We start from the raw sequence: 13,553 nt of genomic DNA, 5'->3' as shown, positions 1-13,553 counted from the left end.
GCTATCCAGTTTTGGACAACAAATTATCTCTTTTTTCATCAAAAATGTTAAATGCCTCTGAGATTAGTCTCATAAAAAACAAAAAAAAACAAAAAAACAATAAGCAATAACAACAGCAACAAAAGCAAATTTTTAAAATATTTTTTACACCTGGTATTTTAAAAACTACATAAAAAGCATACTTAGCATTTGGAAAATCTAATAGTAGAACATTTGCTGATTTACTTTTAATGGGCACAGGTTGAGGTGCTAAAATAAAGTTTATATATATATATATATATATATATATATATATATATATATATATATATATATATATATATATATATATATATATATATGTATATATATATATACATACATACATACATACATACATACATAAATACATACATACATACATACATACATACATACATACATACATACATACATACATACATACATACATACATACATACATATATATATATGTATGTATGTATGTATGTATGTATGTATGTATGTATGTATGTATGTATGTATGTATGTATGTATGTATGTATGTATGTATATATATATATTTATGAATTAAATTGAAATAAAAAACTTACTATCTGGTGTTTTCAGTAAAATTGCAGGACTACGAAAACTTTCTGACATATTGCGAGTGTAAGTTGTTGTAAAGCTGTATTCAGTGCCAAAATCTATTAATTAAAAATTAAATATTGTACACATAAAACTACAAATTAAAATTTAGAATGAAACCGATTTAGTTAAATCTGTGTATATGTGTGTGTGTGTGTGTGTGTGTGTGTGTGTATGTGTGTGTGTGTGTGTATGTGTATGTGTGTGTATGTGCATCTGTATGTGTGTGTGCATGTATGTGTGTATATATATATGCAGATTTAACTAAATATGGTGTCATAGGGGAAGAGCTATCTGTTTTTACCAGTCTTAGATTAGATTAAATTTTCCAGGTATCAACTTTGTGCTATACATAGCTTTACTAAGAGTTGAAACAGTGCCTAATTTACATGTAAAATTGTTGGGAATATAGTGCAGCATAAATATATTTTTGTAAATATATTATTTTGTGATTTGTGATTGAAAAACATCTTTGCATTATAAATAGTATTTTATTGTTATTATATTATTTTCACAATATTGTCATGAATAATATACTTTTTCATATAAAATTTTTATCAACATAATAATAAAATGATATATAATATATATGGTTTCATTATTATTACTTCTCATTGCATTATTGCATATATCATTACACATCGTTAAGTGTATTATATATAAAATATAATGAATAGTGATAATTATGTAACGAAATTTCATTTCAAGGATATTGAAGAGACTTTTTGCAATCTGAACTACCAACTCTTGATGCTGTTCTTCAAAAAGTTATTTTCATAAAAGTCAGAAAAGATAATATAACTATTGGATGATTTGGTTAGGAAGACAAGATTGCAAGTTGTTAAACAATGAAAAAAAGAAAACTCAGACTTTACATCTCCAGTAAAGTAATTTTTGCAGATAAGTCCATTGATCAAAAAGATTTTTAACAATGTCAGTTGGAAAGAAAAAGAAGGAAAAAAAGCTTTATTTAATATAAGATCAAAGGAAATTGCAAGAAAAAAAAAAAGCAATTGAGCAAAGTAGTCAGAAAAAACATGATCTGAAGAAGTTCAAATAAAAGAAGATGATATATAGCAGCCATTTAAAAAGGACATTTAATTAATTTTTAGAAAAATATAAATCGATGAAGAGAAGTGTTCTAATAGTGAGTTAGAATGTTCTAATTACACTGAACATACATTCATAGATACACTGATAAAAAACGGAATGCTTACCATACTTTTGAGTTTTATAAAAGGGTATGTTTAGACGTCCATAATTTATATCTTTAATAGAGTATAAATGTATTAGTCTACTTCTGTATATATATATATATATATATATATATATATATATATATATATATATATATATATATATATATATATATATATATATATATATATATATGTATATATATAAATATATATATATATATATATATATATAAATATATATATATATATATATATATATATATATATATATATATATATATATATATATATATATATATATATACATATACATATATATACAAAATTAATACAAAAAGTAGTATATATATTAGGGTTATGACTATTTTGTAACCTTATGTTCCTGTTCATAAATCGATGAATATTTGTACAAAAGTAATAAAAAAACATTAACTCGATTTTCTAGTTGAATAAGGTCACCCTCAAACCAAAAAGAAAGATCTCTTTCATTTTACAGATGTCAAAAAGATCTTAACCCTTTCATGCATTATTTTTATTGTGACTTGAAAAAAAAATTTGTGTGTGTTGATAATAAGCATTTGACCTTACAATTGAAATAAATTAAATTTTGTTCAAAAATAGACCCTTGTGACCAATAAAAAATTGTTGTTGCATAGCAACAATGCCCATTAATGGAAGGGAAAAAAAAAAATCAAAAACAGACAATATGTTACAATATGTTATAATAATATTTGCTGAAATATCAAATATATAAAGTATCTTTATCAAGCCATAAAAAAAAATTACATGAAATTTAAAAATTCCTCATTTAATGCCACAATAGCAAACACATTCTTTCATACGACAAAGATAAACTTTACACTTTGTACAGAGAATTGTTGTATGACCAGTCTTGCAACATCTGCAACGATTTTGCTTCTCTGTAAAAACTGGGAAGTGGCTGATCTTATCTTGTCTAATATCATCTGATGGATCAGTTATAGTTGGTGGTCTTCACTTAGCTTTTTTTTTTGTAATGGTAATTTTTTCGAAGGAAAAAAGATCAAGACTCATATTTTTGTTGCATTTTTTAATTGTTTTTGGGCATATAATATATTTAAAACTCTTACTTTTTTTACACCATCTTTTTGCAAGTATTCCATAATCTTGCGTCATGTAATTTAATATAAGTTGTATAATGTTATTGTCAAACCATTGGATTATGGTAATTCCAGAAATAGCATCTACTACATAGTCAACACTACCTCTGCCTCATTTTTTTAAATCCATTAAGTGACATAAAGCTTCTTTAGCTCTACTATAGCCTACAAACATTCTTATTTGAGTTTCAACATCAGACTTATTGTAGAAAAATGTTTGTCAAAAAAAAGTTGACAGTTTTTATCTTTTTCTAATGTCCTTGTGAATTTATATACAACATTGCTAACCATCAATAACCTGTCATTATCAACCACAACCTTATTTGATCTTCCTGTATAAACTTTAAAATCATAAATGATTCCAGACACTCCACATCTTGACCACATCTTAATCCCAGACCTTGGTTCCCCACTTAATACATTTTTCAGGTAGATATTGTTTCAGTGATGATCTTTCTTTTTTTTGGAATTATTTGCTCATCAATTGAGCAACTTTCCTCAGCTGCAATTGACCTACAATGTGATACTACACTTTTTAAAACTGGCTTAATTTTAAACAACTTGTTATTGTCTGGACGATTCTTCTGTAATTAAATGCTATTATTGCCAAAATGCCATTTTTTTTTTTTTTTTCAAATCTTTTTATAGACATAATAACTGCAATTATAGGTACGCTTTTGTTATGAGACCAATACATATGTTGACAGGGAAGTTTTATAATAGCAATCATACACGGTATTCCAATATAATGTTCTATTTCACTATTAGTAACACTAATTGTGGCACCTTTTTTTGAAGAATGTAAATGTTTGTTTGTTCATCATCAAAAAAATGTTTAAAATACTGATATGGAGTCATACAAAGTTCAGGTGGAGCTGGAAAAGGATCTCCAAGAAAATCATGGCTTGATATGTTTCTTGAACTTTGTTTTCTTTCTATAAAGTCTTCATTTTTATTTATATCAGCATCTATTTCACTATCAGCTGAATCAGTTTCAGATGATTCATAAACACTATAATTGCAATCAGTGTCAATATCAGCTTCTGGTATAAAGTTTTGATCATCACTAAAATCAGATGTATCACTATTATCAAATTCTGTCAATGTATTGGAAACAAAACTCCTATAGAACTTTTTAACAGGAATCATTTTATTTAACATTATTTTAACAGGAATCATATTTAACATTATTTTAACAGGAATTATTATATTTAATATTATTTTAACAGGAATCATTATATTTAACATTATTTTAACAGGAATCATTATATATAACATTATATATGAAGACCTCGGTGGAAAAACCGGCGTTGTCACATTTAAAAAGTATTGAGAAAGTATTTGTTGATCATTAATAAATGTCTTTATTTAAAGCAAAGAAAAAAAAAATTTTGTATAAAAAATTACAAAATGTTTTGTTTTGAATAAATTTTAAATAAAATAATTATAATATAAATTTTTTTAAATTGCTTAGTTTCATTTGCTTTAAATAAAGACTTTTATTAATGATCAACAAATACTTTCTCAATACTTTTTAAATGTGACAACGCCGGTTTTTCCACTGAGGTCTTCATATATTTTAACAGGAATCATTATATTTAACAATATTTTAACAGGAATCATTATATTTAACATTATTTTAACAGGAATTATTATATTTAACAATATTTTAACAGGAATCATTATATTTAACATTATTTTAATAGGAATCATTATATTTAACATTATTTTAACAGGAATCATTATATTTAACCTAAAGAGAATCATAATATCATAAATTGCATTATAACTTTATAATAATGTTTTCACAATGTGAAAATGCATGTAAAATTGACTGTATGAGTATTCAAGGGAAAACATATTATTATATAGTAAAGAACTACTGGTATTTAATTTTTTTGTTTTTTTACTGTTATATATAATCCTTAAATCAATTTCTATTTAATAAATACTATTATATAATAAATAACTATTTAATAAATACTATTATATACTTTAATACAAATTCGAATTTATATATAAGTAAATATAATAGTATTTATAAAATAGAAGTATTATAATATATAAATCATAAATTATATCATATATAACAATTTAAAATCATTAAAATCAAATAGCAATAGCTCTTATAACTGTTAAAGCAGGCTTTAAGGACATTTTTGTTTTTTAGGATGGATGGATAGTTTTCGAACCAGCAGCCTTCCCAGTTGTAAACTTGACCTACCCTTTGCTTTCAACCTGAAGATGATACAATTTTTTGTCCTCACTGCAGAGCAATTCACCTTTTTTTTGTGGTGTCAAAAACTTTATTCTATTGTTTTTTCTTTGGTTTACACATTTATTATATCGTCTTCAGCACTTGATCCAGTTTTGCATGTACGATTTGAACTGAAAATTTAATTTTTTTTTTGCCATAAACTTGTTACTTCTTTCTCAGTTTGCTTTATGCATTTGTAACTGCATTGTCAAATGTTCCAAAACATTCTGTAAATCCATTAGCCAGTGCAAATGTATGCAATAGTCCGTTGCGGAAAACAAAAGAACATTCAGTAAGAAGAAACATTTGATGTATAAATGCGAGTGAAAAAACTGTAAAGTCAGAAGGAAAAAGACAAGAATATTGGTTGTTACTTGAGAGTATGTTAGAGTTTATATGTATATTTTTTAAGTTAAATTTATTGCATTTAAGTTTGTATATATTTGGTTCTTGAGCTTATTACATTGGAGTTTATTATATTGAAGTTCATATATATATAAACATATATATATATATATATATATATATATATATATATATATATATATATATATATATATATATATATATATATATATATATATATATATATATATATATATATATATATATATAAGGCCTTATTTTAAATAAAAAATACTTAATACATTAGCCTAATGAGATATTTGATGCCATAAAATTATCTTTTTTTTTTTTTATAGGCATAAAGTGTTTTAACTACCGCAATAAATAAATAACTGCAAACTAGTTCAATCCAACAATTGACTCAAATAACTAAAACAATGTATAAATATTGTAAATGTGTATATATTATGAAAAGTTTGTTATGTTTTCAATTGTTATTCTAATATTAACTTTAGTTCAATTTTACTTAGTAAAAAAAAATATATATTTTTCATTATTTATAAAATTTGTTTTTGAACAATTATTGTTATTGAATCGTTATTGAAAAAAAAAAAAAAAGATTTTTTATTTTTTAAATTTTTACTACCAAAGACTAATTTAGGTTTTTAAGTATTTTTCAAATTTATGTTGCTTAGCGTTTTCGCTTGTGTTATATAAAAATATTTAAAAGTTTAATGCCAGTTTTGAGCATATTTTCGATACATAGTTAGAACGCGTTCGCCAGGAATTTAATGCATTAATGTTTTACGTTATCGTAAAAATGTTTTATATTTAAACAAATCACAAAGAAACACAGAGCTATAGAGAAGAATCATTTTTAACGATTAGATTTTTAATTTAATTTAATTTTTTTTGAATTTTATTATTATTAAAAAAGAAACTTAAATTGCATATAAAAGTCTTAATTATGCATCTCTTTTGTTAATTATTCTTAAAACAAAAAACTTTTTAAATACTTCTACACAATATTTTAAGTGTACAAACTTAAAAAAGTGTCATTTCTAAACCGTAGGGCAGTTGCCCTTACGGTGTCATTGGTTTTGGATAAAATTTTATTTTGATGAAGATCACACAAATTACATATATTTTAATAACATAAGTCTCCTCTTTTTCTGTGATAGTTTCAATTCGAAAAGCATCGGCAAAGTCCCAGGATTTAAAAGTTTTCAAAGTAGTAACTCTTTTGTCCTTCAAAATTTAATCAATATTCGAACTTTAAACAATTTGGAAAGAATAGAAATATTCTAGCTTTTTATATACTAGTTTGTCTTATTTATATAGAAAAATACATAGTCATTAGTAAAGATTAAAGATTGTCATTAAACTAAAATGTGCCTTAGTATTAATTTAATAGAGTCTGTAACGTGCGCGTGCAAAATGAAATCTCCTATATATATAAATTTTAATGTAATATTATTGGCATCAGCGGATGATATAGTGTACTCGTGATTTCTTTAACTTTATAATATAACTTGCTTTATAAAAAAAATTTATTGAATAGCACGCAGAAGAAATTTAACAAATTATCTTTAATCAAAATTTGCAAGTAACAGGTAACTTTTTTTCTTCTGCTCCAGCCCCCCTCCCCCCATATATCTTAAAGTTAAAGATATCCATATACCTTTAACTAATAAGAAAAGCAAAGAGTAATAACTAATGAAGAAGTAATTTTTAGTACAATAAAAATAAATTGTTCATATATTGGCACATTTTTTTTAATATCTCAAAATAATGTCTTAATATTTTTGTTATCAAAGATTACAGAATATAAATATTTTTTGTAATATAGATTTTTATAGAGCTTTTTACAGAATTTTTATTAAAAACATCTGCAAACAATTTGTAGTTAAAGATTGACGAACTTTTTTCATGTTGCTAATTACTTAGATAAAAAGTTTAGCGTAAAATTACATTGAATACAAATGTTATAAAAAGATAAGAAGTATTATCGTGATAAAAAGTTACAACAATTATTTTTTATGTAACTTCTTTCAAACTTTTGTAACAAACAGTTTTTGGAGCCAAAGTATACGATACCAAGCAGAAAATACTTATCGACTATTAAAATTCCCAGCATTTATCAGAAGGTATCAAAAAAAATTCAGTTCTTGACAAAAAAAGCTAATCATGTTGAGCTCCACATGTCGGTAGTATAACTACCGACATGTGGAGCTCAACAGCCAATATTGATTACATGAGCCTAACAGCACATTTCCTCACAGAAGATATGAAACAAATTCACATTTGTCTTGACATGGTACCTTTTCCTTATGAGTCCCACACCGCAACCAATCTTGTTAACTTTATAAATGAATCACTTGAGCGTTGGGGACTACTTGAAAAACTCAATGTAGTAGTAAGAGATAATGCAAGAAATATTGTTTCTGCTATGAAAGTCGGGAAGTTTACAAATATTCCTTGTCTTGCCCATACACTTCAGTTGGTTGTCAAAGACGGCTGCCTCGACAATGAACGCATATCTTTACTAACTGCTACCTGTAGAAGAATAGTAGGACACTTTAAACATTCGGTTAAGTCATACAAACTTTTGAGTCATACAAACTTTTGAGACAATCTCAGGAGATTCTGGGACTGCCTAAACACAGCATTATTCAAGATGAGCCAACTAGATGGAATAGCACCTTCCACATGCTGAACCATTTAATTAAACAAAAAGATGCGATTCTGTTGGTAACGCCACATTTCCCAAAAGCTACTCGGCAAAACAAGGAGTTGTCAACCGGAGAATGGGATAGTTTGGTTCCTCTCGTTGCTGCTTTAAAAGTGTTTGAAGAGGTCACGCTTACTGCAAGTTCATCAAAAGTAACCACATCAGAAGTTATCCCAATAATAAATGCAGTTAACATGTCAATTGATGGCATCAAGGACTACGGAAATTTTAAAGAATCTCTGTGTCAAGCTTTGCATCGACATTACAGAGACTGCGAGAACGAACCTATATATGCTTTTGCAACAATACTAAATCCCAGATTTAAAAACAAGATTTTTAGGAGCAGGAAGATGGCTGAGAAAGCTGTTACTTTATCAATTGGCGAGTTAAATGCATTGGACATAGACGAGGGTCATGAAATTAAAACTGCTGAAAATTATATAACCAATTAATCAACACAAATTCTGTAGTAAGTATTGTGCTTCTATATTAGTATTGTACTTTAAATATTGCAAGCCTATAAATTGTTTTAATGTTTTAGATTTATACTGCGCATTGCACAATGTCAGACAAAATAGCAGTGTACTTGAAAGAACCTCTACTTGCAAGTCACGAGGACGTCTTTGAATACTGGAGGAAATCCAAATTTCATAACATCAAAAAACTAGCACAGAAATATTTAGGGACGCCTCTATGTACAGTGTTTTCGGAGCGGTTGTTTAGTACTGCGGGTTTTATCTGCAATCGGAAAAGAAGCCGGTTAACTCCGGAACGAGTGCAAATGCTTGTGTTTTTGAACAAGAACCTCCCGTTTCTGAACTATTAATACTAACAGTACTAATATCATATGTAAAAGCTGATTGAAAAGACAACATTCTGTGTATCTGATCACTTTTACCATTACTTATGACTATATTATTTGTTTCTTAATAATAATAAGTTCCATACAAACATATTTATTGTTTAATATTATGTTACTTGTTTAACCTAGCCACTAGGATGCACACACCAGTGTATTTTAGTGCCGGTCCCAAGCCCGGATAAAATGGGAGGGTTGGGTCAGGAAGGGCATTCGGTGTAAAAACTGCGCCAAATCAAATGATGCGGATCAACAATAGGAATTTCAAACCAGATTGGTTTGGGCCCGGGTTAACAACAACCGCCTCTAGTGCTGTTGCCCAACAGGGCATTAGTGGAAATTGGGCTACTGTTGGGACAAGGAAAAAGAGGGGAGAGAAGAGGGGAAGAGAGCTCTGAAGCTGAAAGAGAAGAGGATGAGCAGGAAGGTGGAGGTTAAATTTGGTACGTAGAATGTGGGCTCTATGACCGGTAAAGGGAGAGAGCTAGCTGATGCGATGGAGAGGAGAAAGTTAGACATACTGTGTGTACAGGAGACCAGGTGGAAGGGAAACATAGCCAGGAGCATTGGCGGTGGCTTCAAACTCTTCTACCATGATGTCGACAGGAAGAGAAATGGAGTAGGGGTAATTCTGAAAGAGGAGTTTAGTAAAAGTGTAGTGGAGGTAAAGAGAGATTGATGGGGTGGTGACGAATGTCATCAGTGCTTATGCTCCTAAGGTAGGTTGTGATATGGAGGAGAAAGAAGAATTCTGGAGAGAGTTAGATGAAGTTGTTCTGCAGGTTCTTATAGAAGAGAGAATGATTCTTGGAGCAGATTTTAATGGACATGTTGGTGAAGGGAACAGTGGCGATGAGGAGATGATGGGTAGGTATGGGGTTAAAGAAAGGAATACAGAAGGATAAATGGTGGTAGATTTTGCTAAAAGGATAAAGATGACTGTAGTTAACACTTATTCTATGAAAAAGGAAGAGCACAGGGTGATGTATAAGAGTGGGGGAAGAAGCACACAGGTCGACTATATCCTCTGTAGGAGAAGAAACCTGAAAGAGGTTAGTGATTGCAAGGTGGGACCAGGAGAGAGTGTAGCTAAACAGCATAGGATGGTGATATGTATGATGGTTTTGGAGGTGAAGAAGAAGCAGAGAGTGAGAACAGAACCTAAGATCAGGTGGTGGAAGTTAAAGGATGAGGACTGTTGTGTAAAGTTCAGGGATGAGGTGAGACAAGCACTGGGTGGTGGTGTTCTGGATACCTGAGATGAGACGTCAAATACAGTGAGGGATGTGGCTAGGAAGATACTTGGTGTGACATTAGGACAGAAGAAGATAGACAAGGAGACGTGGTGGTGGAATGAGGAAGTTCAGGAAAGTTTAAGAGGAAAGCGGTTCGCTAAAAAGAATTGGCATCTCCAGCAAGATGAAGAAAGAAGACAGAAGTACAAGGAGATGTGTGGCAAGACAAAGAGAGCAGTGGTAAAAGCTAAAGAAAAGGCATATAGTAATCTGTATGAGAAGTTGAACACTAAGGAAGGGGAAAAGGATCTGTCAGATTGGCCAGACAGAGAAACCGTGATGGGCAGGATGTGCAGCAGGTTAGGATGATTAAGGATAAAGATGGAAATGTGTTGTCTAGTGAGGAGAGTGTCTTGGGAAGGTGGAAGGAGTATTTTGAGGAACTGATGAATCAAGAGAATGATAGGGAAGGAAGGTTAGAAGAGACAGAGGTTGTGAATCAGGAGGTTCCACAGGTGAGCAAGGAGGAAGTAAGGGCTGCAATTCGGAGAATGAAGTATGGTAAGGCAGTTGGACCGGACGATATTTCAGTGGAGGCATGGAAATGTTTGGGAGAGTTAGCGGTGGAGTTTTTGACAGGGTTATTTAACAGAATCTTGGAAGGCCAGAAGTTGCCTGAGGAGTGGAGACATAGCATAATGGTGCCAATTTTCAAGAATAAGGGCGACATTCAGAGTTGTAGTAATTACAGGGGAATAAAGTTGATCAGTCACAGCCTGAAAATCTGGGAAAGAGTAGTGGAAGCTCGGCTTAGAGGAAAATAGAGATCTGTGAGCAGCAAAATGGTTTCATGCCAGCTAAGTGCACCACAGATGCTATGTATGCTCTGAGAGTGTTAATGGAGAAGTATAGGGAAGGACAGAAGGAGTTACATTGTGTGTTTGTGGACTTAGAGAAAGCTTATGATAGAGTTCCGAGACAGGAACTTTAATATTGTATGAGGAGGTCAGGAGTAGCGGAAAGGTATGTGAGGGTGGTGCAGGATATGTATAAGAACAGTGTGACAGCAATGAGATGTGCAGTAGGAATGACAGACAGGTTTAAAGTGGAGGTAGGACTACATCAGGGATCAGTCCTGAGTCTCTTCCTGTTCGCAATTGTCATGGACATTCAACAATTATTTTTTTGAAATGAAAGATTTAAAACTTCGACAAACCGATCCACATTTGGAGTCATTGATGATCCACTTTTTATGTAGTTTTACCCACTTTAGCATTTTTATTATTCTCATGATTTTTATCAAAGCATTTTAATTAAAATACTTTTATGTTTTTTATATTACCTAATAGTGCAAAAATAAACATAAAAAATAGTTAAATAAAAAATAGCACTTTTTTAAAAAGGCAAACAAAACACACACACACAAACACATACACACACATATAAATAATATATATATATATATATTTATATATATATATATATATATATATATATATATATATATATATATATATATATATATATATATATATATATATATATATATATATATATATATATATATATATATATGAATGTGTGTGTGTGTGTGTGTGTGTGTGTGTGTGTGTGTGTGTGTGTGTGTGTGTGTGTGTGTGTGTGTGTGTGTGTATATATATATATATATATATATATATATATATATATATATATTATATATATATATATATATATATATATATATATATATATATATTATATATATATATATATATATATATATAAACACACACACACACACACACACACACACACACACACACACACACACACACACACATATACAAAAATCGAAATATATATAAATAAACATGCTAAAATGATACCCAGAGTGATAGTTGTTTCGGATTGATTTGTATTTGTTTTAAACTCAGTATTTCCTCCATTAGTATAGTAAGATCTTGACTGATTAAAATAAACTGTGTAAAAGTCAGCGGTCACATTCCAATTGATTACTGCAATAGGCTTTGATAATGGATTTAAAATAAACTCAATATTTTCTGCTTTAACTAAAGTATAAAAAGTAAAACATTTTTTATATACATTTGTTATTTTTGGGATTGTTAAAAAACAGTCATTTTTGATGCGCAAAGGAAAAGCATAAAAATAAAAAGTCAAAAACTTTGGGTTTTGACTTAAATCTTTGCTTAAAATGGTTTGCTCCATACCAATATATAGTATATAAGCATTTAATCATAAAATTCATGAAACTTGAGTTCGTGAACAAAAAATTTATTTTATTACTTTTTAGAAGTAATAATACTTATAGCAATAGTAAAAATCTCAACAACGTTACAAGAAAATTTAGATAACAAGCGTCATTTATTGCGCTGCAAAAATATTTTTTAGACAAGTTTTTTCTTTGGGTTTTCACACTACCTATCCATTTATTTATTTACAACATTACTTGTTTGATGAAAAAATTTGACAAATAGCTATAAAAGTTTTTACTGCTTATAAAAATATTTTATATTTTCTTATTGTAATAGAATGTAGGCATTTTAAGAATTATTACAATTAAAATTTTTACAATAAAAGTGAACATATATCAAGCGCTTTTTTATATATATATATAAGTAGTAATACTATTTATAACAAAACACTTTTATCATATTATATATAAAACAATCTTTTAAAACGATAATTTTTTTTTTAATATCTTTTTTGTTTTCAAAGTTAATTTAATGGTTATTAATTTGATCATAATATTTTTGTCAGTCCTAAAATTTATTCTTAATCTTGGTCTTGATGTTGTTATAATATTTGAAGCAGTATCAAACACTTGTCTTGCCTGGATCTTAAACTTAAATATCTTGATTACTTACAGAAACATATAAATTCCAAACATATAAAAAATATTCTGTTAAAATTGGTCTGTTTCAACAGATGTAATGGTGCTATTGGTTTATTGCTGTCTAATGGATTCAATATTATATATAATATATATAAAAAGAAATAATGCGTTAAATCAACTGATAGGGATAGGTGTAAATGTAAACAAGGTCAGCAAAATGTTTTTCTAAGTACGAGGGCAACATATAAATATAAAATTGTAGTATGTAATTAGAAAACAAAATAGAATTAAATAATTGTTTTGCACTAGAAAACTTGTTAATTGA

General features: G+C 28.6%; 1 protein-coding gene across 4 annotated transcripts in view; it reads right to left on the bottom strand.

The window, feature by feature from the left end:
- LOC124806626 (receptor-type tyrosine-protein phosphatase S) overlaps positions 1–13,553 on the bottom strand; it is a 94,092-nt gene that overhangs the window by 51,488 nt on the left and 29,051 nt on the right. For all 4 annotated transcript variants that reach the window (XR_010639607.1, XM_065801291.1, XM_065801289.1 and 1 more), the window contains 3 exons: positions 12,261–12,443; positions 594–686; positions 183–249 (listed from right to left, as the gene is read on the bottom strand). Coding sequence is in view for 3 of the 4 variants with exons in the window: in XM_065801291.1 (XP_065657363.1) it covers positions 183–249; positions 594–686; positions 12,261–12,443 (343 nt within the window). In the remaining variant the exon portion in view is untranslated. The remainder of the gene's footprint in view (positions 1–182; positions 250–593; positions 687–12,260; positions 12,444–13,553) is intronic.

Source organism: Hydra vulgaris, chromosome 07 (genome assembly GCF_038396675.1).
Source record: "Hydra vulgaris chromosome 07, alternate assembly HydraT2T_AEP".
Classification (NCBI taxonomy): domain Eukaryota; kingdom Metazoa; phylum Cnidaria; class Hydrozoa; order Anthoathecata; family Hydridae; genus Hydra; species Hydra vulgaris.
This window is presented reverse-complemented; position numbering and strand designations above follow the sequence as displayed.